The sequence below is a fragment of the Podarcis cretensis genome (genome assembly GCF_951804945.1).
Source record: "Podarcis cretensis genome assembly, chromosome: 17".
NCBI lineage: Eukaryota > Metazoa > Chordata > Lepidosauria > Squamata > Lacertidae > Podarcis > Podarcis cretensis.
The window spans coordinates 8,871,161-8,897,829 of NC_137187.1; the positions used below are offsets into that span (position 1 = coordinate 8,871,161).

General features: G+C 42.2%; 1 protein-coding gene across 1 annotated transcript in view; it reads left to right on the forward strand.

The window, feature by feature from the left end:
* The window catches only part of TNKS (tankyrase), an 83,177-nt gene that overhangs the window by 44,900 nt on the left and 11,608 nt on the right, over nt 1-26,669 (forward strand). Inside the window, exons 8-23 of the mRNA XM_079959183.1 lie at nt 335-521; nt 1,327-1,448; nt 3,820-3,911; nt 4,007-4,085; nt 9,213-9,384; nt 11,979-12,058; nt 12,844-12,989; nt 13,705-13,870; nt 18,910-19,129; nt 19,325-19,434; nt 20,372-20,560; nt 22,000-22,237; nt 23,092-23,174; nt 23,439-23,559; nt 24,116-24,213; nt 25,577-25,651. Coding sequence (XP_079815309.1) covers nt 335-521; nt 1,327-1,448; nt 3,820-3,911; nt 4,007-4,085; nt 9,213-9,384; nt 11,979-12,058; nt 12,844-12,989; nt 13,705-13,870; nt 18,910-19,129; nt 19,325-19,434; nt 20,372-20,560; nt 22,000-22,237; nt 23,092-23,174; nt 23,439-23,559; nt 24,116-24,213; nt 25,577-25,651 — 2,178 coding nt within the window. The remainder of the gene's footprint in view (nt 1-334; nt 522-1,326; nt 1,449-3,819; nt 3,912-4,006; nt 4,086-9,212; nt 9,385-11,978; nt 12,059-12,843; nt 12,990-13,704; nt 13,871-18,909; nt 19,130-19,324; nt 19,435-20,371; nt 20,561-21,999; nt 22,238-23,091; nt 23,175-23,438; nt 23,560-24,115; nt 24,214-25,576; nt 25,652-26,669) is intronic.

Genomic DNA, 26,669 nt, shown 5'->3' on the forward strand with positions numbered 1-26,669 from the left:
TATGGCTAGTCGAGATTCAACATAGGATGTTTTTTACCTGCTATGCTACACCAAGTCTTACTGAAACTGACATTTATTTATTTTTTAAACTACATAATCTCATCATATTCTGAGAGAGATTCTGGGCTTTCAATAAACATTTGCAAGCAGCAAACCTGGAGCACATTCTTTCTATCAAGTGCATATTATTTGAACATGTATTAAAATATCAATTCATTATAATCAAAGGTTTCATTAGATAACACCTATTCTGTTTAGCACTGAAAGTTAACTGTGGTACTGACACTACATAGAAGGACCTGTACAGTTTAACTTTTATTCTTTCCTTACTTAGCACGGTGCCTGTGTTAATGCGATGGATCTTTGGCAGTTTACCCCATTACATGAAGCTGCTTCTAAGAATCGTGTGGAAGTTTGTTCTTTGTTACTCAGCCATGGTGCAGATCCAACGTTGGTCAACTGTCATGGAAAGAGTGCTGTTGACATGGCCCCAACACCTGAGCTGAAAGAGAGGCTTACCTGTAGGTATCACTAGGGTGCAAAATACTGTATTTCACATCTAGAAAGGGCTCTTTGTGCTCTACTGAGTGTGATATTGATCGCAGAATTCAGCTCCCTGTAAACTTCAACTTTTCTTTTTATCTTTGCAAAGATAGTTGCAAAGATCATTTTGATGTGGGCATTTCTGGTGAAATCCCTCTGATTGCTGTGTAACATTTTGGGGTTCCTTCGCATCCTTCATCATGACCAGCAGAAGCAGAATACATTGTTCAAAATAATGAAAATTATGTAATAAATCATGCAAACAGAATAATCATGCTAGTTGTTGTGTAATATTTACTTAATTACTGCCCTTATAATATCTGCTTCATATGTGTTAATAGATTTCGCTATTGTCACAAAATTTGGGTCACTTTGGGACAACATTCTAATTTATTTCAGGCATTAAAAGTCAGTTCAGAAGCCTTTCCCTGCAACCTTTTTTCTTGTTAATCTTCTCTTATCAACATATTTGGCAGATCAGAAGTGTGGTTGTGTGTGTGTGTGTGTGTGTGTGTCCCCTTTAGGCAGCATTTATACAAGTCACTGAGCATCTAAACTAATTTTGCATTTAGGCTGAGTAGCATTGAAATAGAAGCCCCCCTTTTTACCTCTCAGCCCAAGAATGTTATTTTGTCTTCACAATCTTCACTTGAGAGAACGCAATAGGACAGTTCTTGGTGAACTATATGTGGAATTATATTGTCCCTCTTAACTGTTGTTTGGCTTTCCTAAGCTAATGCTGTATAATTCTGACAGTCATGAATATTGTTTATTCCCCTGCAGATGAATTCAAAGGACATTCCTTACTACAAGCAGCAAGAGAAGCTGACTTAGCCAAAGTAAAGAAGACACTTGCCTTGGAGGTCATTAATTTCAAGCAGCCACAGTCCCATGAGACAGCACTGGTGAGATCATACGAGTCACTCTGCTTGCTTTAGGCAGCATGTAAGGTTTTGTATACATAATTGTGGCTGAAGTTATCCCATAGTTAAGACTGGCGTTTTCAAGGTAAATCTAGTTCAGCCCATCACATGGCTAATGATGCTTGACCTGCCAGTGACTTAATGCTGAGCTAAGGAAGAACCTGTAGTAAGCATCTTCTTTCATGTTTACACCATTTTAGCAGGGATCTGAGAATTCTGCCGTTCAGAATTAAATGTTTTTTCAGTTGTCTGCTTTGAAATGAATAGTTTGATCCCTCAGTACATCGTGTATTTTTACAACTGTAATTGCTTCAGCAGCTTTCAAAATCTGCTAGAGTAAAAAAAAGGTTGCTTATCTGTAGGCACGATGGCACAAGCTGTAGCCTGTGCTGTGAGAGGCAAGGGAGGCAAGCAAACCAACTAATTTAGCTCCTCCCTTTATCCTCACTGCTGCCACCAAGTGTGGATAATCTGCCTGCCTCCACTAAAACAGTCCTTAACGCCTGGAATTTATTTAGTGGCCCAGTGAACTTTCTATATCAAGTAGTGTGGTAAGGCAATTAGTGTAGTGTGTACTACAAAGCCTCTTACACATTTAACCCAAATTTAGATTTTGTAAGGCGGCAATGTAAAAAATAATCATGAAGGTCTTTATTCAACAGTAATGATTTGAAACATTTTGAACAAAGAAGATAAAATGAAAATAAATAGGAAAACATGTTCATCTAGTCCAGATTATTTCCCTACCCAAGTTGATACTTTTATCAGGCAGTGTCCATCTCCCACATTGTTCAGCATCTTCTGTTCCTGGATTCTGGATGTGTAGCTGTCCTTTAGCTTCCTTCTTTTGATTCCAGCTCTTTCCTATTTCACCAGCACTGTGTCTTTCTAAACTCCATTTGCTAGCTTTACTTACACGCATTATTTCAGGTGACCAGTCAGAAGGGCAGTAAAATTCTGCTTGAGATTCTCTTTCCCATAATTTCGTCTTATTCATGTTTAGGTTTCATTTGCACCTCACGTGTTTGCTTCATGCAGTGAACTTCTGACCTGCCTGGTTATAGAACAGAGAGTGAAAAGCAGCCATTTTATAACCCAAAAACAATAGACAAAATGGTTGAAGCAGTTTCATACTTCCACAGTTGGAAAGACACAACCGTGGAGCGCCCGTTCAAATATATCATAGTACATCCTCTAGCAGTGACCATGGTGAGGTTAAGATGAGGGATCATACTGCCCTTCTCACCAGCCCCTCCTCATTGGTGCTCAAATTCCCTTGCCACTGTTTGCTATGATTAAGGGCTATGTTTGCATCACCCAAGAAGTGTGTGATCTTGTAACCTAGGGGTAATGAACCTGTAGCCCTCCTGATAAAGTTAGACTTCCACCAGCCACAGCCAGCATGGCCAGTGGTCAGGAATGATGGAGTTGCAATTCAGTAACATCTGCAGGGCCACAAGTTCTCCTTCTCCCATGCCTCAGGTGGTAGAACTCAAGGTGCACCCTCCCTCAATATTGGAGAAGTACCTTTGAAGGCTTCCACGTTCTGATAAGACCTTGCAAGAGCTCCACAAAGTCCCCCTGGGCTCTTGCAAGATCTTGCTGGAAGCCACAGCCACACAACCCTAATAAGTGAGGCTTTGGTGTGGGGACGCATGGCACCTTCCTGTTTTGGCTCAGGTGGCAAAGCACGGTGGGCCGTCCCTGCCAATCTCTGGGATACGTAAAACCTATCCCAGAACATCTTGTGCTTTCTATTATAATTTTGTACTAAATGCATATGGAGTAGAAGCAACAGTTCATGTTTACTCCAGGGAAATGGAAACCGATTGATGCCCCCAAATTATTGCATTACACCTCAGCTCCCCCCCCCCCAAAAAGCTGTTAGAGGTTCTAAGTGCACTTTTTGCATTTGTACTAAGATTTTCACATGAGAACAAGTTCAAAATATGATAGTACAGTATGTGCACTATATTTTATATATTACATGGTGTCCACAGAAAGGATACATGCATATGGAACTATGGACATTGCTGGAGCTCTGCTTGTCAATTTGTTGTGGCGGTTCCTACAGAAGAAGCAAGCCGTGATTCCATTTAAGTAGCAGATTGCATCTTTGGCACAGGGAATTACTCTGGCGCATGAAGGGCTACTTGAACTTCAATCACTTGCATACAGTTCCATTTTGAATCCCTGAACCAGTCCTGCATCCTAAGAAGCAAATTCCTTGTTGTACGCTATTACGATTTATACAGGTTAACTGCAGCCTTCTCATCTTGTATTTCCAGCATGTCCTTCAGTTTTCCATGTTCTAACCCTTGGCTTAAGTTTTCCTACATTGCCTTTTTTGCAGCACTGTGCTGTGGCTTCCCTTCACCCCAAACGGAAACAAGTCACTGAGTTACTGCTTCGGAAAGGAGCGAATGTCAATGAGAAGAATAAAGAGTATGTTTTCTTCTTTAAAACAGCAACATTTGTGTTTAGATGAAATGGACGCATTCTGAAACTTATTTATCTTGTATCTTTCTTTTCCAAACTAGTTTCATGACACCTTTGCATTTTGCTGCTGAACGAGCTCACAACGATGTTATGGAAGTTCTTCATAAACATGGAGCAAAGGTAAATACTGGATTGTGCCTAATTTTCCACACACTGTTTTATACCTGTGGTCTTGTGTGCTAGTCCTACAGGTGTGAAAAATTAGGAAAACATTTGCTCTGATATTTATTTGTGGCTCTATGGAAACAGTGGGGGTTCAACTCTTTGCCTCTTTTCACACAAACAAATGTAGTTGTTACATTTTCATTGATACCAACTTTGATAGTTGGAAGTAATTATTTGCACACATTTCCTTTCCAGACATCTGAACAGAAGTCTGGGTCTGCTAGCATGAGGTTTTTGGAAGAAGCTTGTTTGTCATAAGTTCTTTGACTTTGTAATCTCTGCTTGATATGATCCTGGTAAAAGTCTGCCTTGCCTTTGAAGAATTTACCGGGATAAAATGTTCTCCTTGTATAATTTCCTGCCAAGCTTTTAAAGATTCAATTTGGATGAGAGCTTTGATATTAGACAGGAAATCATAGGGTGCTTTCACATCTGAAGTCTGCAGCTCAGGCCATGATAATACTGCAATATGCCTTTTTTCAGCACACCTGTTAACTATCTCTGCACTGAACCATCACAGCTACATTTCGCCCATTTAATTGTTTGGCACTAATGCCCTAGCTGCAGCTGGGCCACAAAACTCGTAATCTACCCACTTTTGTCTGGTCTAAATTTACATCTTTTTGTTCCAACCAACCAGTGTATAATCAAATAAAAATGCTAATTCAAATTGCTCCTGATATCCAGAGTGCTTGGGCGCATGTAATGTTTACATATTTTTCAAAGATAAAATGTTTTTCAAAGCCTGTTGGGTAAATTATTGTCATTGAGGCTCTTTCATTAGCTGTCCTTTTCAAGTTCCTTTTTTCTGTTTCTTTAAAACACAGAGGTGCAATTTCATAAATTAATGTATAAATGTTGTTACATATACTTCTTTCTTACTTGAGTATAGACTTGTTAGATTCTTGTTAGTTTAACTTGTTTTATGTCTTCTTTAAAGTGCAAGTTTCAAGACTGCTTATAAAGTGAGGATTTCATATATGTTGCCAGGGGTCCCCAACCCATGAGATTCGTTCAACTGGCATGCTGCATGTCCACATTCATATTGATTTTTAATTGTCTTCTATTGCTTCTTTTTTTTTCTTGTATTGTACCACATTTTGAATTTCTGTGGCATTCAGAATGTAATACAATATAAAAAATAAAAGAAGCCATAAAAATACAAATAAAGATCTAGCATTGTGCATTACAATTTCTATAACAGGTTAAAAAAAAACCTTTAAGTTGCCCACCAAGACAATCAGTAATTTTCAAGTGGTCCATGGGCAGGAAAATCCTGGGAATCACTGAACTCCTGAATGGTGAATTATACTTCTGATTCTGTGTGTTTGGGGTTCTTCAGAGTCTTTTCTGGAAATATGGTGACATACTTTTGGCTGAGGTATGGTCAGTTTATTATTTGAGAGTATTAAATAGAGAAGTTCAGATAAAGAGATCTTGGTTGCAGTTCACAAGTGGTTGCCTTGTTGGCACAGGCGAATGAAGTCGCTAAGGCCCAAGGGTACCAAGGCTTCAGGAAACTGGAAAGTCCATAGCTTTGCAATAAGTACGGGGCCTTGCAATAGTAGCAATGGTGACTCCTGTTCTTAAATGAGTTGGGTCCAGATTTGCAGTTCTTAAGTGCAACCTTTGAGGCTTCTTGGCGGCTGTTGTATGGCCTCGATTGAGGGGACCTTGAGTGTGGAGGAGGGGAAGAGAGAGAGTTTGTGGTTTCCATTCAAACCCCCAAACAGTTAAGTATATCTTTATTATATCTTATTAGAGAGATATAACATATATCAACAATTCTTCAATTATGTCAGACAGATGCGTTTTAATTTAGGAATCTATTATATAGAAGTGCTATTCTCCAGACCTCTGTTTCTGTATTTGTTCCAAGCAGGTTTAATAGGATCATAAAATACAGTGATATACAGAATCGTGAATGTGTAGTGTGTTATGTTCCAGAATTTTGAACCAGCTGTTACCTTTTTTCTGTGGGGAAACATTTTAGAGAAGAGCCTTTGCGCTCACTGAAATGGCAAAATTGTTTACTCAGGCTGCTAATTAAATGACTTCCCCAAATTGCCATCTAATAAAATTTCAGAAGTGGGGATCCTGTTTGTTGATTAAAATAATGTATCTGGCCAATGGGTTACAGGAAAATGAGATTATTTGAGTAACAGTGTCTTTTGAACCCAGTAAAGAAGCCTTCACCCACAGCTCCTAACCATACACTGGAGAGAATAGATGAGAAATGTACGTCCAAATGTTCTACCTTTCTATCCTCTACCTCTAGAAAGTAAGGATTTAGGAAACACTGAGAATTCGAAACAGGAAGGAAATCAGTAATAAGAGGCCCTGTCAAAATAGTCTTCAGTGCTGAGCTATTACAGATGATTGGCAGAACATAGGACAGTTATAGGTGCGAGTGCTGCATTGCCACACAGGAGCAGTAAAAAGTGCTGAAGTAAAAAATAATTGCTCGTTGAACAATGACATACATCCATTTTGACTTTCAGTAACATTTCACATAGGGAAGGGACTTGGATGTAGTGAAAATAATTCATTCCAATGGCAAACTCTTGCTTGATAGACCTGGGCAACATGACTTTGAAAGTGATGTTAGCGTTGCTTATTTTAGCAGGTTTAAAACGTGTGACTATCAGGTCTGCGCTGATGTCTGTCTGGTGGAGCTGATAGACCTGTCACTTTGTAAGCTGAAAGAGCTCTTCACAGTCTGCAGCGCAATGCATCACTGCATCAACATAACATGCACAACAACAATCAATGTGATTGCCACAGTTTTTTGGGGAGGGGTTGGTGTAGCTTTAGCGAGCAGTGTAACTTTTAAGTGTATACATCGTTGGGAAGCCAGCAGTGGGCTGATGAATGAAGCTTTCATTCCATACCAGGCAAATTGTCGTTTTGGTATGTTAGCTCTCATCCAGTTCTACTTAGGTCAGTTGGAATTTTGGTGAACTACAGATTTTGAAATTTGCAGGGTGCTGAATTGATATGTTTGAAGGGTTTTTTTGTTTTGATTGATATAAATTTAATATGGAGGAACCAGATACTTCAGGCAAGAAATTTGGGTCTGCATGGTGAGGGCCTTCTGGCCAGGGTCCCTAAGAAGCCACCTCTACCTACACTTGGGGAACTTGGAGCTATCAATTTAGCTCTCGTTTTCCATAAATGAGGAATGCAGTGTGTGCTGGTTAGGACAGACAGTATGGCAGCTAAAATGCATATGTCACAGACAGAGAGGTAGTTGATCAAAATCAGCCCTGAAGGAAGGAAACTATTCTCTTATGTAAACACCCATCTGCCCACAAGGGCAAAAACACTGGGAAAGGTTCATTTTTAACCTTCATCCAGATTGGCTTGGTTAACCCCAGTGGAGTAAGCCTTTAACCCAAAGATATTTGATCAGATCTGATTCAGTTCTGAGGGCTGATCATGTGTCTTTTTACCTCTTCTTCCAACAAGAAGTTGTTGAGGTTCAGCATAAGTTTTCAGGTAGGAGGAGAACCAGTTGATGCCCTAAAGGCAGATTAGCCATGCTGTTAACTTTGTACTTCCCTGCCATAACCTCTTCTTCCAAGAGTAATCTGGAAAATCAGGTATAAGTGTTAACTGGCCCAAGATTGCTAGCTATAATGGCTCTGATACCATGAGAGAGCTTGACAACTCAAAGGCAGCTTTGCAGGATGTGTCCTTTTTCACATAGCTGGAATGATGTCAAATGGTTCATGGCTGTTGGATTTCTGACCCTGGATGCACTGCAATTTCACATTCTTGTGCTTGTTGCCCTCCCCTTGAAAAATTCTGAATTTACCTGTGAAGTTCTGCTCTTCTCAAGGGAAGCCGGGTAGCCAAACCCAGCCTTAGTGAATCTGCTCCTACATACAGAGGTCCGTATATTATAGCCAGATGTATATGCCTAGAGGGGAGAATCAGTTATCTACAGGGATCCCCTTTCTGACCCTGTGCTTAAGTTCCCTTGATATCTGGGCAAATTGTTCATCCTAAGTGGTAGGAGAGCTGGAAGTTGGGTTATGTGTGTTGTTTGAAGAATATTCAGCAACTCGAGTTAGTGTTTTGCTACGTACAACTGTATGTACTAGGGATGTGGGTGGCGTTGTGGGTTAAACCACAGAGCCTAGGACTTGCCAATCAGAAGGTCGGCAGTTCGAATCCCCGCAATGGGGTGAGCGCCCGTTGCTCGGCCCCTGCTCCTGCCAACCTAGCAGTTTGAAATCCTGTCAAAGTTCAAGTAGATAAATAGGTACCGCTCCGGCGGGAAGGTAAATGGCATTTCCGTGTGCTGCTCTGGTTCGCCAGAAGTGGCTTAGTCATGCTGGCCACATGACCCGGAAGCTGTACGCCAGCTCCCTCTGCCAATAAAGCGAGATGAGCGCCACAACCCCAGAGTCAGTCACGACTGGACCTAATGGTCAGGGGTCCCTTTACCTTTACCTTACTGTATGTACTATGCTTTGATCTGCTCTTCAGTCCCGTCCCCCCCCCCCCCCCGCTTTTCTTAGCCAGACAAGTTCTTGTACTCTCAGATTGATTATTTTGACTACAGGGGAGAGTCCTTCCTCTAGGCACAAAAATGGAGACTGCTCTGTCAGAGCAAAACCCTATTTAAATGCTCGCTGCCCCCTTTCTCTCCCCAAACATATTTTCACATATAAATCCAGCATTTATGTTTCCATTTGTTACAGTAACTGGATATTATTTAATTTGTCAGCAGAATTGAAAAGCATGCATTTATTTTACAGTTAAATAAATGTGCTTATTGTACATTTAAATTTATGGTAGCCCCATTAATTTTTTTTACCTTTGTAACAATTTCCGTTAATCACCTACTTCATATGAAATAAATGTGCCTTCAAAGTAATGTGGAAGGACTTAATTGATCCTTTATTGTCCTGCTGTGTTACTGTTTAAACACAGCAGGAGGGGTAATGAAATTAGTGTCTTGTAGTCTTGGTTAACTTTTTCCCTTCCATCCACAGATTGTGAGGTAAGGTAGATTGTAAAGCATTTATAAGCTCTGTTTGGGTTAAGCACACACATATATATTTTCCCCCTCAGATGAATGCACTAGACACACTTGGACAAACAGCTTTGCATAGGGCTGCTATGGCAGGTCACCTGCAGACATGTCGCCTCCTGCTGAATTATGGTTCGGACCCCTCCATCATCTCCTTACAAGGTTTCACAGCAGCGCAGATGGGCAACGAAGCAGTGCAGCAGATACTGAATGGTGGGTGTTCTTTCAGACGATAATGATAACCAATGATGTGCATTTGTAATTTGCAGGAAAGGCTGATTGGTTCTTATTTTAATTAAAATAAAATTGCTTTGCAAATAAGGCTCAAGGCAGCGACTGAAAAGGATAAACAAAATGACACACTGAAACAATGTGACTCTGTTTACAATGACTGTTAAAAAGTCACTGTAAACAGGATGACAAGCTCTACATGAGCTAATTTCAGACCTGGGAACTCTTTCCAGTGTTTAATTATGTCAATTCTCTTGATACTTTAGTCACCCACTCCCTCTCCCCCTCCTCCCTCCCAGACTCTTTTTTATGATTTCCTTTACTGAGCTTGTTTTGAATCTTTTACATGCATTGTGTACCTATTTGCCCTTGGGCTAGGCAAATGGGAAACTTCCCAGTTAGTTAACTCATTAGGTGAATTTTTGAGAGCTGCTTTTGATGTTCCAAAGCCAAAGTGATTCTAAGACCACAGATCATATGGAACTGGGATTATTTAACAGCTAGAAATATGAATGGCCAATCTTGGGGTTTTAGCTTTTATAACAACAAAGAATCTTCATGTGCACAGTTCTGGCTGGGGGATCAGAGAGAGGAATGGTAAATGCAGCAACCCTGTCCTGTGGCGTAGCGTGGGTTGTCAGCACCCGGGGCAAGGCAAGTAATTTGCGCCCCCTAGAGTGAGTGAGCCAGGTAGGGGCAGAGAGCTGTGAGTGCGAGCGCGCCCCCCCAGATGTTGCGGCCGGGGCCCCCTGCACCCCCCACGCTACGCCACTGACCCTGTCCAGCTGTTCAGATGAGGACATAAATGCTTTAAAATCATAGCTTCTAATAATAAAAGCTGCAGCTCCACTTGAATACTTTATTATCCTTTTCAGAGAAACATATTCCTTTAAGAAAATAAGTATGTTATAAGAAATATCCAGTTTACCACACCAAAAGCCAATTAACCTTTTATATCCATATATTTAAAATTCCAGCCAGCACATTATTTTGTGCAATGTCCACAATCATGCAATCAGACTTAAGATCATATAGTGGAACTTTCTTTCCTCTTCCTTCCCCTTCATCCCCCTGAAATCTGTGGAAGGGGAATCTATATGTGCCAGTAGTGTCCAGCCTGCCAGAAGACAAAACACCATTAGATTTCTTGGGTTTTCTTTTGTTTTTGTTCTTGTTTTTATGTCTTTTGTGTTTTTCTATGTAGTATATTTATTATGTGAACCGTTCTGAGATCTACAGATTGAAGGTGGTAAACAAAACAAACATCTCCCTTTGTCACTTCCATGAAATAATTAGTATTAGTTACCCGAACTTCACCAGCAGATGCAATGATGGGTTGCAACAATCTGAAATTCAATACAGTGGTACCCCGCAAGACGAATGCCTCGCAAGACGAAAAACCCGCTAGACGAAAGGGTTTTCCATTTTTCGAGGTGCTTCGCAAGACGAATTTCCCTATGGGCTTGCTTTGCAAGACGAAAACGTCTTGCGAGTCTTGCGCTTCTTTTCGCTCCCCCCCCTTTTTCTAAGCCACTAATAGCTGCTTTGCCGCTAATAGCCTCTAAGCCGCTAATAGCGCTAATCCGCTAATAGGGTTGCTTCGCAAGACGAAAAAACTGCAAGACGAAGAGACTCGCGGAACGGATTCTTTTCATCTTGCGAGGCACCACTGTATCAGAAACAGTGAACACATTAGACGTTACAAAGTGCTTTACTGTTGCTAATTCTTACAGCTCCATAAGATCAGCTAGGCTGGATCAGACCCTGGGCCCATCTGGTTGAGCATCCTGTTTTCACAGTGGCCAACTAGATGCCTACAAGAAGCCCTCAGGCCAGACTTGAGCACAACTGTGCTCTGCCAGTAGCTGGGAAGCATAAATGAGGCATGGAGAGTCCATGAACTCAACAGTGCTTAGCTGATTTTGTTGTTATTGCTATTTTGTTAATGCTTTATAGATTATAAATGCCATATTGATTGATTATTCATACAATATTATGCTGTAATTGGGTGATGTTCGGCTTCTTTTTTAGTTGCTGTTTTGTTAATAGTGTTTTATATATTATAATTGTTTTATTGATTAACTGTTGATGATTTGTGGATTATTTTATATATTTTATGTTGTATTTGCGGTGTTCTGTTATTGTTCTGTATTGTTTGTAAGCCGCTTTGAGATTCATGTGAATGAAAAGCAACATAGAAATCCAATCCATCAGTCAGTCATTGCTCACTTTCCCCCCTAAGCTAGAAATCCTCAAATGGAGTTGCTCCAGCCCCATGGTATGCCCCAGTATGTTCCTCACATGGGGACTGCAGCTGACATGTAATTACTTGTCTAGGTTGATCCATTGAACTCATGGGGAAGGTGGGATTTATAGAATTGTAAAGTTGGAATGTACTTCGGGGGTCATTTAGTGCAACCCCCTGCAATGCCCAATGTGGGGTTTGAACCCACTGAGATCAAGAGTCTCGTGCTCTACCAACTGAACTGGAACGTCCTGGTTTGTGGTTCATATTTTTGCTTAAAAGTTGTTTCTATAAATTCAACCTGTTTATAATTTTTTTGTCTCTTGTGTAGAGAGCACTCCTGTACATACATCTGATGTGGATTACAGACTGTTGGAAGCCTCTAAAGCCGGAGACTTGGAAACTGTGAAGGTAGGTAGGAGCAAATAACATCCAGTGTGTTCCTGTATAAAATGGTACCTTGGTTTAAGAACAGTCCTGTTTACGAACGATTCGGTTTATGAACTGTGCAAAACCGGAAGTAGTGTCCCGGTTTGCGAACTTTACCTTGGTCTAAGAACGGAATCTCAAATGTGGAAGGGGCGGCGGGAGGCCTCATTAGGGAAGGCTTAAGAATGGACTTCCAGAACGGATTAAGTTCGTAAACCGAGGTACCACTGTATTACTGTCATTGCTTGTGTGACCTGCCTAAAAAGATAGTAGGAAGTATTTGGCACCATCAAAATCAGCCCTACCTTTTGTGTGTGATGATTCCCTTTTGGGTGCATTATAATGCAGCTTGCTGGTGGGCAGGTGCGTTTGACTGCTTTAGAATCAGGGGGATTAAATCACAATTGCAAATAGAGCACAGTATGACAGTTATGACTCACAGACCAGCTTGGATGTCACGATAAACCCATGGCTTATTGTGAGTAGACTTAAAAATCCTGTCTTACTCAAAAATATTTTGAATTGGTGTTCTTTATTGCAAGAGAGTCACTTCATGGTTTAAAATTTAAATAAGCAATTCAAGAATTTGCATCTGTAAGGCAGGACATGGCAGTAGCCACTGAGGCAAAAAAAGAAAAGGAAAAGATAAGCAGCAGCAATGAAACCTCCTCTCATTTTTACACTTTGAGAAGGTGGTAACTGCTTGAAAAGGTCTCTTTCACGAGTTTCTTTATGGCTGTTTTTCCTTTTCAATTTTCATTTCACAGCAACTTTGCAGTCCTCAGAATGTGAACTGCAGGGATTTGGAGGGGCGTCATTCAACCCCATTGCACTTCGCTGCAGGTTATAACCGAGTGTCAGTCGTGGAGTACTTGCTTCATCATGGAGCGGATGTGCATGCAAAGGATAAAGGGTAACCTGGGATTCAATTTACGGTTTTGTGTCTGAATAGAATAGCTTCTTGCTTTCCAAGTCCTTTTGCTTCTGTGCTTTTCAGTACCTTATTCTTCAGCTGTATGGCCACAGTCCAGGGGTTCTATTTATATGCTCCAGTTTTGCAGCCAACAAAGGCAAACTCTTGATTAAATTTCAACCTGTTGGCCCCATCCACTACTGCCAGATGCTGGGTTTTTTGGAAGAAGATTTCTGCTTCTGGATCTCATGAGGAAAAGGGGTTGCGTTTACCTATTTTACCTTTACCTTTTTACTAAATGTACCGTATTTTTTGCTCTATAAGACTCACTTTTCCCCTCCTAAAAAGTAAGGGGAAATGTGTGTGCGTCTTATGGAGCGAATGCAGGCTGCGCAGCTATCCCAGAAGCCAGAACAGCAAGAGGGATTGCTGCTTTCACTGTGCAGAGATCCCTCTTGCTGTTCTGGCTTCTGAGATTCAGAATATTTTTTTTCTTGTTTTCCTCCTCCAAAAACTAGGTGCGTCTTGTGGTCTGGTGCGTCTTATAGAGCGAAAAATACGGTATATAATTTTAAAGGTTTGGAGGTCCATCACTTGTAAGAGACAGTTGATGTCATCATTTGGAATGCTGATTTATCTTGAAGGATAACTACAATTTTTACTTACTTCTAGATCCTGACATGTTAAAAGCTGACATGTTTCTTTCTTTGATTAGTGGCTTAGTGCCCCTCCACAATGCCTGTTCATATGGACACTACGAAGTGGCAGAGTTATTGGTGAGACACGGGGCATCTGTCAACGTCGCAGATCTGTGGAAGTTCACACCGCTACATGAAGCAGCAGCAAAGGGGAAATATGAAATCTGCAAGCTCCTTTTAAAAGTATGCAACTTACAATTTCTTTAGACTTTTGGAGACGTGAGAAAGAGCTGAGTAACAGCAGGGCTTTATTTTTTAAGAAATGGGGATCAGCTTCAACATCTAGCCTGACGATGAGTACTAGAGAACGCGCTTACCAGTTGTGACATTTTGTCTGTTCTAATCAAATTTCAAAACTGGATTTTGAAATTTTCCAACTATTGAATTTTCCTCTACTAAAGAGCCTTCATTTAATGAAACCTGTGGCACGTTGGGACGCAGGTGGCGCTGTGGGTTAAAGCCTCAGCGCCTAGGACTTGCCGATCGGAAGGTCGGCGGTTTGAATCCCTGCGGCGGGGTGCGCTCCCGCTGCTCGGTCCCAGCGCCTGCCAACCTAGCAGTTCGAAAGCACCTCCGGGTGCAAGTAGATAAATAGGGACCGCTTACCAGCGGGAAGGTAAACGGCGTTTCCGTGTGCGGCTCTGGCTCTGGCTCTGGCCAGAGCAGCGATGTCACGCTGGCCACGTGACCCGGAAGTGTCTCCGGACAGCGCTGGCCCCTGGCCTCTTAAAGTGAGATGGGCGCACAACCCCAGAGTCTGTCAAGACTGGCCCGTACGGGCAGGGGTACCTTTACCTTTTACCTTTAAAGAGCCTTCATTTAATGAAACCTGTGGCACGTGGTACCGCATGCAACGTTTCTGAGCTAGACAATAGTTCAGTTGGTAGAACATGAGCCTCTTAATCTGAGGGTTGCCCACATGTTGGGCAACAGATTCCTGCATTGCATGCACCAGCTTTGCAACGTCGTGGTGTGTCGCCAGCCAAACATTGTGGTTTGACGATATACCGTAACCTTGAAAAAACAAGATGCATTGGCCTCTGCCCGCGAGACACCGGGTGAAACTGCCCCAGCTCTCACCTTGAAAGCTGAGGCAGTTTCATCCAGGCTCATGGGCTGGGACAATGTAGCTTGTTTGTGCAGCTAAGCTGGGAGGAGGGAACATTCCCCACCCCAGCTGAGACAGCCCCAGTGCTCTCCCCGCTTGCCCGTGAGTGGGCAGAGCACCAGAGCTCCTTTAACTGCTTGCTGCGGGGAGTAGCCACCGTGTTCCTCTCAGCCAAGCAGTTTCACAGAGCCCCCACCCCACCGTCGACTTCCGGGAGCCAGCGCAGGACTGAGGGCTCCTTTAACTGCTCGACTGAGGCAAGGGCAGCTCCACACTCTTCAGTAGAGCAGTTTAAAGATGCAGAAGGAGGAACAAGGTGTATCGACACCTCACCGATACAGCTTCTTTCTCCCTCTCCATCATATGAGGTCTGCCACTCCTGAGTCCCTCTGCTAGCAGTGCCCATTGGAGGAAGGAATTCTTGACTCCCTCCAGTGGATGTTGCTAGCAGAGGGACTCAGGAGCAGTGGCGGTTTCACCAGCGATATACCACTGAGTGAAAACAACATCATGGTCTGTTCCTCATACTGCTGCTCCTGGGTGATACACTGATAAATCACTCAGGGCTAGCAGGGGGTTGGACTAGATGACCTTGTGGTCCCTTCCAACTCTAGGATTTTATGATTTCATGATTCTATGAAAATAAGATCAGAAAGGATAATTAAAATTAAAATTACATAATGAATACAATTGTATTTTTACTTATAGGTTAGACATGGTACTCTTTTTCAGATTTACAGGCAGACACCCCCCCCCCCCCCGTTTATGCGGGGGTTACATTCCAAGGCCCTGTGCGCATTGATGAAATCAAACATAATTCATACCCATTGAAAAAGCCTGCAAACACCCTGATTCACCTTGGTCCTCTACCATTTCACTCATTTAGTGATGGTTCAGTGGCGTCTTTATGACGTTTCCAGGTCACTTCTGGGTTCAGTGCAATGCGTGTATACACAGTCGCGCACACATGGGGCTGCCTGTATAGTATCTCTGCAAACTGGCATACCTTTGCAAATAAAATCAGTAGTTTGTATGTGCAGCATGCCATGGAAAAATCTGAACTCATAATTTCTGGTTTCTAGTTCATTGAATGTTAGCTGCAATAATTAGGACAAATTTTTGAAGTAAATCTGTTGGGGTCGGAGAGGCAGCGTATTAAATTTCTAAATGTAGTATTTGTGTTTACGCTCTTAACAGAAGTGGTTCCTTCTACAACTTAGTTGCATTTTTCTCCCTTTCTTCCCCCTCACCCTCCTTTATCCGATAAAGGTCATGTATCACTCAAATTGCCACCATTGTGAAAACAATTTGAGTCCCTAACTGGTGTTTCATAGGTTTGACTCTGGACTTAAAAGGAAATTGCTCTTTATGTCTGCAGAAAGATATGCATTGCATCAAAGCCTTCCCTCCAGACTGTTAAAATTTCCTTTTGGTAAACTTACTGTCACAACTTTGGCTTCACTGTATTAAAGTGAGCATGTGCAAGTCCACCATTTTGCTTCAAATGGTTTCTTCCACTTGTCTCTTGTGGGAAGCCATTTGACTCTTGTCTAAGCATTTTTAAAATGTTCAAAGCATAGACTCTCTATTTGCTGGATTCTCTGCCTTGAGAACAATTGGAACAATTGTTTAATCCAGACCACCATTTTGATTCCAATAGTGATCATCCATATTATACTGGGGAGCTTAAAGGAGGGCACTAATACCCCTTCTCTAGTTTTTTTCTCAGCAAAGAAAGGGGTGTCACCCACCCTGCACCCGTTATATAGTATTGCTGGATTGCTGACCATGTGAATGGGCTCTACATCTTTCTGTTACCCCCACAGCCTTTGGAAGAGCAGACTTAGGTGCTTGTAATGAACATCTGTTTGGGGCTATTTTTGCAGGAGGAACCAGCTTAGTGGGGGAAGGAGTGTCTCTTCCTGGTCCTCCTCCATCAAATTATCAAGATAATTATTTACAATGTGAAGTTGTGCCTGCAGCTGTCAACATCTTCTTCTGCACTGCTGTGAAGCAATTTCAGGGCAAGGGCAGGATTTTCTCTTTGAAAAATCACAACACCTGTAGTCAGACTTGTGGCTAACTGATTAATATTCTTTCATGGGCTTCTCACAGTTTCCATGGTATCAGCATTTCTGTTCTGGAAAGTCTCTACCCACAAGCCTTTTTTATTTTTTTTATTTTTAAAGGAACGTCTTCAGGAAGGCCGTATGAAAATTATAAAATCTGCTTTTACTACTGGGCCTATTTGAGGAGAATTGATAATTTTAAAGAAGCAGCAATCAAAATAATTACAAAACCTTTTCTTCTTTTCTCTTTCCTCCTTCCTTTTCTTTGAGTTATATGTGGAACAAACCATTTAGTGAAGATATTCATCTTGTAAGGACTCATAGCATAATGCTATTTTCCTGAAATGGTGGGGGGATATCCGTGTTTGGGTTGCACCTCCCACTCCAGAAGGGAGGGCTATGTAATTTACCTTGCACGAGAGAGAGAGCACCCCTCCCAGTTTTCAGTCCTGCCTACTCCTGGAGACAGGCTCAGGCAATGTTTGTACCTTCCACCATTTTCTATTCCTGATTTTATTCTGTTTGCCGTGCCTTCCTCCCAGCTAGTCTGACTTGCCCTGAGAAGAGGGATTTGGGGGGGGGGGTCCTTGGCTTGGAGATCTCCCTGAGAGGCAATATAGAAAGACATCAGGGCATCTTATCACCAGAAAGATGATAAAAGGTAAAGGGACCCCTGACCATTAGGTCCAGTCGTGACCGACTCTGGGGTTGCGGCACTCATCTCGCTTTATTAGCCGAGGGAGCCGGCGTACAGCTTCCAGGTCATGTGGCCAGCATGACTAAGCCACTTCTGGCAAACCAGAGCAGCGCACGGAAACACCGTTTACCTTCCTGCTGGAGTGGTACCTATTTATCTACTTGCACTTTGACGTGCTTTCGAACTGCTAGGTGGGCAGGAGCAGGGACTGAGTAACGGGAGCTCACCCCGTTGCGGGGATTCGAACTGCCGACCTTCTGATCAGCAAGTTCTAGGCTCTGTGGTTTAACCCACAGCGCCACCCACGTCCCTGTAGAAAGATGATAGACCAGTGCTATTGTTAGACTTGTCCAAAGATCGATTTGAAAGAGCATTATCAAGCTGCTGCCAGAGCTTTGGCTTGTCATCAACTGCTCAGGTGACAATGTTCTCCCAACTGGACATTTTGCTTGGTTCTTGATGCCCACCTTCATTTGGGGGTGACTAGTCACATGCAATGAAGTGTGACTAGAGCTGCAGCCTGGGCCAATTCATTTTCATCCTAATGAGCTATTTAATCTGGTTAAAAGATGTAAAATAAGTAAATGGATTAAAGAAGAGAAAGCAGATTTAGTTCTGTTGCAGTGGACACATTTCAAGCCACCAGAATCTCACGGTTTAAGTAGGTTTAAAGGAGATTCTCTTCGCTGGTGCTGCAATACAACACAAGGAAGTGAATACTTAGATCTTCCAACAAAGGGTATTTGGGTGTTTATAAGGATAATATGTGTTTGTAAGAGGGAATATTGAGAAGATAAAAAGAACAGTAGTGGATTGAGTTTTGGATTTTAAGATTTTCCTATGGTACTTCTGAAAAAGAGAGCGGTGTGTTGGATAATTATTGATTGGAGATTTCACAGAGTTTATGAGCTTCAAGGCAGAATAACGTAACACTCAAACACAGTGCTAATCTTAGGCTTAAGAAATGAATAACAGAATAATTTATTGAGTAGTGAGGGAAAATGCATCTCTTTATCTTGAATGTGTGGTATATGTTAAAATACTTTTGCCCACATATTCTCTACTGGCATATACTATTAAATACATTAGGGTCTGTTTTAAGTAACACCTGCTGGTATTTATATATTCTTTCTTTGAGTACTGCATTACTTTAATATAGTATTAGAGGGGTATACACTGCGTTGCACTCTTGAGTAGACCCGTTTTAGTTTTACTTATCTAGAAATATTAAACTGTAAACAGTATATACTATTCTGTTTTGGGGTCCTGTGGGGAGGGTGAAGGAATTTGAATCGTAGCCACCCTACATTTTATTTCTGTTAGTAAACAGTAGAAATGTTGTTTATAGCATGGAGCAGATCCAACAAAAAAGAACAGAGATGGCAACACACCTCTAGACCTCGTGAAGGAGGGAGACACAGATATACAGGACCTGCTGCGAGGTGACGCAGCTTTGTTAGATGCCGCCAAGAAGGGCTGCCTGGCACGAGTTCAGAAATTGTGTTCTCCAGAAAACATCAATTGCCGAGATACCCAGGGACGAAACTCAACTCCGCTGCATCTTGCTGGTAAGTGGTTTGTCAAGCTTTCTTTATCACAGCCACATAATTTATTCACCCAAAAATTGTCTTGGAAACAGTCCCAGCTATTTAAAGAATCATACATGAATGCAGCAGGAAGTGAGAGGTTCTCCATTAAAAATACAAGCGATTTTTCTATTAACCGCTGGATGTTCCGTTGATGCTTTGTTTTTCTTCATAAAGCTGGTTACAATAATTTGGAAGTTGCTGAGTATCTTCTGGAGCACGGTGCTGATGTCAACGCTCAAGATAAAGGAGGATTAATTCCACTACATAATGCAGCATCCTATGGGGTAAGCATTATTCATTAATGTATAGATTTTCAAGACTCGTATTCCCCCTTTCTGTAGAATTATCAAGGCACCTTACAATGCAAAACAAAGAAAAAACAAAAAAAAAACCATCAAGTAATAATAACAGCAATAAATAATGAAGAAAACAATCTATACCCCCAAATAAGGTGCAGCAGCAATATACTATAAAAGCTTGCTAAAACTGGTATAGGTGTAGAGTATATCGGTAGCTTCTAATTACTGCAGTTTCCCCTTTAAGTGGAAAGCCTGTCAGATTGGAAACAGAAACGTCTTTCCAGGACTTTTAATTAAAATAGGGTGAATAGATCATTTTTACCGAAACTGTTCCTTGCATGCATATAACTGTTTGATAAGCTGGGGGTGAGAATTTTGCACCTGGCCAAAAATCTGATCAGCAGGGGAATGATGATTCTTTGCACGACGTGGCAGAAAAATGCACATGACTGTTTTCTAGTGATCACATGACTACCATGCTAAGTTACCCCTTGATAAATAGTCATCAGTATTTACCAGTGGACTGGTGAAATCCAGATCAAAGTATTAGGGGAGGACAAGTTCCTAGGTTCCACCTTATCCTGCTCCCTTTGTTTCATATATGCAATCAATAAGCAAGCCTTTTTCAATTTCTTCTGTTCCCATCTTCCTATGTAGAAATGGAAAAAGGCTTGCTTATTGATTGCAACTAAGAAAAGCCCACTTTAGGGAAACTCCAGGTAACTGAAGAACTGCAGGAGCCTCAGTATACTGCAAGTATGTTAAGGAGCTTCCAGCACTTAATACGTCCATCCATCCAAGACTTATAAATGCATAACCCATCATTTAAGAATGCTTTCTTTTGCACTTCCTTTATGGGTAATGCCTGCTTGCTATTCTACTCTCTTTTTTAATCTCTCTCTCTCTCTCGCCCCGGTGGCAGCATGTGGATATAGCTGCTTTGCTGATTAAGTACAATACCTGTGTAAATGCCACAGATAAATGGGCATTTACACCATTGCATGAAGCAGCACAAAAAGGAAGGACGCAGCTGTGTGCCCTACTTCTAGCTCACGGAGCAGATCCAACGATGAAGAACCAAGAAGGCCAGACACCTTTGGATTTAGCTACAGTAAGTCCGTTTTGAAAAAGAAACAGCAGTTATTTCTAAGCTGCAGATCACTAACTAGTACAGTAGCATGCTTTTTACTCACCGTATTTTTCGCTCTATAAGACGCACCATGTTTTTGGAAGAGGCAAACAAGAAAAAAAATATTCTGAATCCCAGAAGCCAGGACAGCAAGCGGGATCGCATCCCCTGCCCGGGAGAGGCTGTGCACGGCTAAGTCTCCCCAAGAGCCGCGCTCCCTTTAAAGAGCGCATGGAGTGGGTGTCTTGGGGGCTTTTCCCCGAGGAGGGAGAAGGGCAGCTCTTTAAAGGGTGCACGGTTCCTGCGGGCTTTGCTACGAGGTGGGGGAATTTCCCCAACTCCCGCAAAAGCCGCATGGAGCGTGTGTGTGGCTCTTGTGGGCTTTCCCCTCCTGCCTCCCACCTGCATTCTCTCCATAAAGGTAAAGGTAAAGGTAAAGGTACCCCTGCCCGTACGGGCCAGTCTTGACAGACTCTGGGGTTGGTGCGCCCATCTCACTCAAGAGGCCGGGGGCCAGCGCTGTCCGGAGACACTTCCGGGTCACGTGGCCAGCGTGACATCGCTGCTCTGGCCAGAGCCAGAGCCGCACACGGAAACGCCGTTTACCTTCCCGCTGGTAAGCGGTCCCTATTTATCTACTTGCACCCGGGGGTGCTTTCGAACTGCTAGGTTGGCAGGCGCTGGGACCGAGCAGCGGGAGCGCACCCCGCCGCAGGGATTCGATTCTCTCCATAAGACGCACACAAAATTTCCTCTTACTTTTTAGGAGGGAAAAAGTGCGTCTTATGAAGCGAAAAATACGGTAATCAGCCACATTTATATCCTGACCTTTCTGTGAAGGAGCTCAGGGTGGCATATGTAAAGTTGGCCCAATTTTATCCCCTCAAACAACCTTGCGAGGTCAGGTGACTTTCAAGACTAAGTAGGGACATGAGCCTACCTCTCTCCAGCCCAAATCCAGCACATGATTCATTATACTACAGTTCTCGTGTTTTACATCAAGAACAGACAGAACTATGAATCTTATACAGATTGTGCATCTTTGTTTGTAAATCCATCATTTCGTCCAGGCAAATTCATGATGTGTTCATTCATTTGGTTACTATTGAACAATTGCTTTCCACCTTAAATTAGATTTTAACCCTGCTCCTTGAACTTTTATATTCAACTTTAAAAACCAAGTGATGGCACCTGAAATGTGAACATGCGTAAAAATAATCTCTGTTTCGAAACAGCAGAACTTAATGCTTCCAAATTTGGTGTCCAAGGCTGATGGTATTTACCATTCACAAGCGATGCCAGTTTAAAGAACAGCTCGAAAATTGAAATAAAAATTATCTAAACACGGTACATCTTCAAGAAACAATTGAACACTGGTTCTAATTATTATTATTTTTGTATATGTGATTTCTTGTTTTCAGGCTGATGATATTCGAGCCTTGCTGATAGATGCGATGCCTCCAGAGGCCTTGCCAACCTGCTTTAAACCTCAGGCTACTGTTGTTAGTGCCTCTATCATTTCGCCAGCATCAACTCCATCCTGTCTCTCTGCTGCCAGCAGCATAGACAACCTTGCAGGACCTCTGGCAGAAATAGCGGTGGGAGGGGCATCTAATGCTGGTGATGGAGCAGCAGGAACAGAAAGAAAAGAAGGAGAAGGTAAGTTTTTGTTGACAGTGCGAAACACTCAGGCTACAATCCTGTGCACACTGACTAGGGAGTGAGTCCCCTGGTACCTAGTGGGACTTACTTATATTTATTCATAAAAATATTTATATATCGCTGTATCACAAAAATGTAGCAAAGCGGTTTACAACAGTAAAAACAAATATATGTAGGATTGCACTGTGACTACTGTAATCTCTCACATTATCCTAATAAGTTTGCTTTATTATTTGGTCCAGCTGTAAAAAAATTACAGAGTCCTGAGATTTGCTTTAATCAAATGAAATTTCATTTTGAATCAATAATCTTCCTGACTTTTTGTTAGCAATTGATTCCTGGGGTTTTTTTATATTTTTAATTAGTGAAAGATGTATTTTGTTTGTTTGTTTGTTTCTGCCTATAGTGGAAGTTTGACTTGTAGAAAGGAATTCATGAAAATATAACTGAAGTTGTAAGGCTTTAGAAATAGTGGTGATCGTTAAGAGGGGATTCATAGGTTTGTGTAATTTAACTACTGACCGTTATGAGTCGCCTCCTCATGCAAGTGATGCAATATCATAGGGTGATAAATGTCACAAACTGTGAAACAAAGTTTCTGAACCCGCTTTTGGAATCCACTTTGTAGAAAAAAACACCTCAGCAGAAATACACCTAGTCTTCATCTGAATTCCTTAATAATTCTTCATATTTAGATTCCTCCCCCTCAATCTACTTTCAGTGAAAGTTTTCTCAAAAATGGATTAGTTTTTGCATTTAAAAATTGCATTTTGCAATTGATGTTTGGTAGATTGTTCAGAATATGTTTGCATCCTTCTGTGAAAAACACACTGCTTTGTCTCTTATTGTAGTTGTTGGACTTGACATGAACATCAGTCAGTTCCTGAAGAGTCTTGGTCTGGAACATCTTCGGGATATCTTTGAAACAGAACAGGTAAGATGCTGCTCCCTCCAAAGTAGTGTCCCACTATTTTTTAGTCTTATAATACACCTAGAATAGTAGGAGATATTGTCTAAGATTGGAGGAACTGTGCAGCTAGTTTTGTGTGTGCAGCGGCCTTTGGACTTTAGTTTCCAATCAGCATAGGCATTGGTAGTTTTACTTTCCCATTCATTTCAGTAGGGGTAAATCAGTAAAAAAGATAGATCCCTGTCCTGACGTAAAATACTTATTTTTGTTCTTTTCTGTGCTTCTCAGATTACCTTGGATGTACTGGCAGACATGGGACATGAGGAGCTGAAAGAAATTGGCATCAATGCCTATGGGCATCGTCATAAGTTGATAAAAGGTGTAGAGAGACTTCTAGGTGGGCAGCAAGGTGAGTCTGCTAAAGCATCCTTCATCGAAATCAATTGGAGCTTTGTCTACAAACAGTAAGCTCCAACCTTCGTACACTATAGAAATCTTTCAGGAAGGTCCTTAGGTAATGAGCGATCTAGGCAACTCTGTCTATTCATTTTTGTAGCCTAATCTGTTAGAGAACCTCAGACTTGATCACAGCAGTTTTGCCTGATGGACTTGAAGACAACAAAGAAAAGAGCACCAGAATAAAATATAAACCTCTTTTTAAAAATGCAAATGAAATGAGATGGTTTTATCTTCATGCCTAAGTCATGACCCCAATCTCACACAAAATCAACCCTTCCCATACGCCTTCCAAACAGCCATTCCTCTTATGCTCCTGTCCCAAAGGAACCACCCTGCCAACCTATTTCCAAAGCCCTTTCTCTTAACGGTGGTCAGGGAGCCAGCATGTTACATGCACTTGGCTAAGGTCTTGTGCAGTATGCATTATCAAGAGAATTGAGGGCTGTGGAATATAAATTACTTGTAGAATGGATGCAGTATTTCAATGTGCATGTTCTGTATTTCAGGCACCAATCCTTATTTGACTTTTCACTGTGTCAGCCAGGGAACTATCCTGATAGACCTTGCTCCTGACGACAAAGAGTATCAATCTGTGGAAGAAGAGGTAATTACATCTGTAAAGACATTTGGGACTGACTCATTCGTGAATGTATTAAACTTCTTAAGGGTGCTTCCACACCAGATAGAGAACTGAAAGTTGGCGATCACCTGATCCTTCAATAGAGGGACTAGTAATTTAATTTACTAATTACCTAAACCTTCTGAAATTGGTGCTTTATACCTGCCTGCTGCAATGTGGGACGCAAAATAATTTCCTGAAAGACGCAAGTAGTCTAACACAGAGCAACACATGGGGGTGGAAGGTTGTGGCGTGAAATTTTGTTTCTGCCTTTATACACTTGAATCCATCTTTTCCTGGAGGAAAATTCCATTGGCAGACAGGAGCCTATCTGTGTTTGTAAATACAGTTTGTATTGTGCTGATAGAGTTGCAAAATATCCTAGGGTTAATTTTGTACCTCTTGTTTCCAAAACCTGTGTAGTTGTACTTTAAACATGCTGTGGCTTAGGGCTATGTTGAATGCTTCGTGTTTCTCACCCTCTAGAGATAAAATGAGCATTCCTAATTGCTATGTCTTATGTTTTAAATGCTCCAAATGCTAAGGCTGCTGGATAACTTCTTGTTGTTAATACATTTGTAGCTGGAGTTATTCAGGGCTCTGCCCTCCTAGGCCAGGTAGAAAAAGCCCTGCCAGGCAGGAAGCAGGTCTTCCAGGACTCACAGCCAAGATGGTCTCTAGATATGAAAAAGAAAGAATTCCTTCAGTGAATAAAAGTTTATCTACCCGCTCTCAACAAGGTTACAGGGCAGCAAGCAGTGGTAAGCCTGATAGGTTTCTCAGTGCCCATAACTCAGTTCAAGTTCTCATTCACTAAAGGGAAACAGTATTCAACCCTTTATCTGCTGTGCTCATCTGGTTAGATGCCCTTACAGCCCCACGAGGGGTTGAACCTTGTTGGGAGCAGATAGGAGCTTATATTAATTGAAGGAGGTGCATGAAATGAGGATGGGAGCAACTCAGAAACATGCCTCCTTTCCAGATTATACTGGGCATGGAGCAGGTGAATGGGAAAGTTCCTTCTCTGTAACAAACAAGACTGCGGGCATCACTATCTCTTATTCATTCTTTTACTGAAGAAAGGAAAAAAAATTGCAGAAATACCTACCTTTCTCTTTTCCATTTCTGCCTCCTTCCTCAGAAGGATAGGAAGAATGGTTTATTCACAGCTTGCCTCTCTCGGCTGCTTCTGTATTTGTTTCAAACACTGCTTCTGTATTTGTTTCCCCTCCACACAGTCACAGAACGTAAAAGGCAATAGATGTAAACACCAGATTAAGATGCGGGCAGTATTTCTGAGATGTCCCCTTCTGAGTGTCTTACTGTATACCACTTGACTGTTTTACAGATGCAGAGTACCATCAGGGAACACAGAGATGGTGGCAACGCTGGGGGGATCTTCAACAGGTATAATGTCATCAGGGTAAGTGTCAATGACTTTGAAAGCCTTCGTATGAAACAGCTACCAATTTTGCTGATAAAGAAATCCTTGCCTAGCAGGGTAGAGGACCCTTAGGTCCTCTAAATAAAGCGATTGTAGGAATGGATGGAGTACTGTTGAGAATTTGAGCAGCAGCTTTGAACAGAAAGCCTTTACATTACTGTTTATACTGACCTTTTAGACTGGGGGCCATAATTAAGGAAGCAGGTGAAAAGGGAGCACAAGCAGGTGGTTTAGTTTAGCCATATATTCACGAGGCTAATATATTTCCAGTTCAGGATCTTCATAAGTAATCACACCCAGTGCTCCTCCTGACCTTATTTCAGTTGTGTCTTATGACCAGGCACCCCCAACCTTCGGCCCTCCAGATATTTTGAACTACAATTCCCATCATCCCTGACTACTGGTCCTGTTAGCTAGGGATCATGGGAGTTGTAGGCCAAAACTTTTGGAGGGCCGCAGTTTGGGGATGCCTGCTTACGACTCTTCAAGGTTGGGAGAAACCAGCTCAATGGTGCTCATTTTCCATATCAGAGTGCTTGTTGCCCCTGCCTTTATCTGCTTTAAAGGTAAGAGACCTGCAGCAGCACCCACTGCTTTTCCAGTTTAGAAAGAGTGCCACAGCAGCCTTTGAAACCTGGTGGAATAATGTTGCCATGTGCCTTTTCTCCTTGGGGCCAAATGTGTTTTGGTCCAAGCCATTTCTTCTCTGAATTACCGTATTTTTCGCCCTATAGGACGCACTTTTTCCCCTCCAAAAATGAAGGGGAAATGTGTGTGCATCCTATGGGGTGAATGCAGGCTTTCCCGGGCTTCCTGCAGCTCTGCGCCACCCTCTGGATCCCGGTGCGAAGCCGCGCGGGGCTCCGGAGGGTGGCGCAGAGTTGCCTGCGCTCCCGGGCTTCCTGCAGCTCTGTGCCACCCTCCGGATCCCGGCGCGAAGCCACGTGGGGCTCCGGAGGGTGGCGCAGAGCTGCCTGCGCTCCCGGGCTTCCTGCAT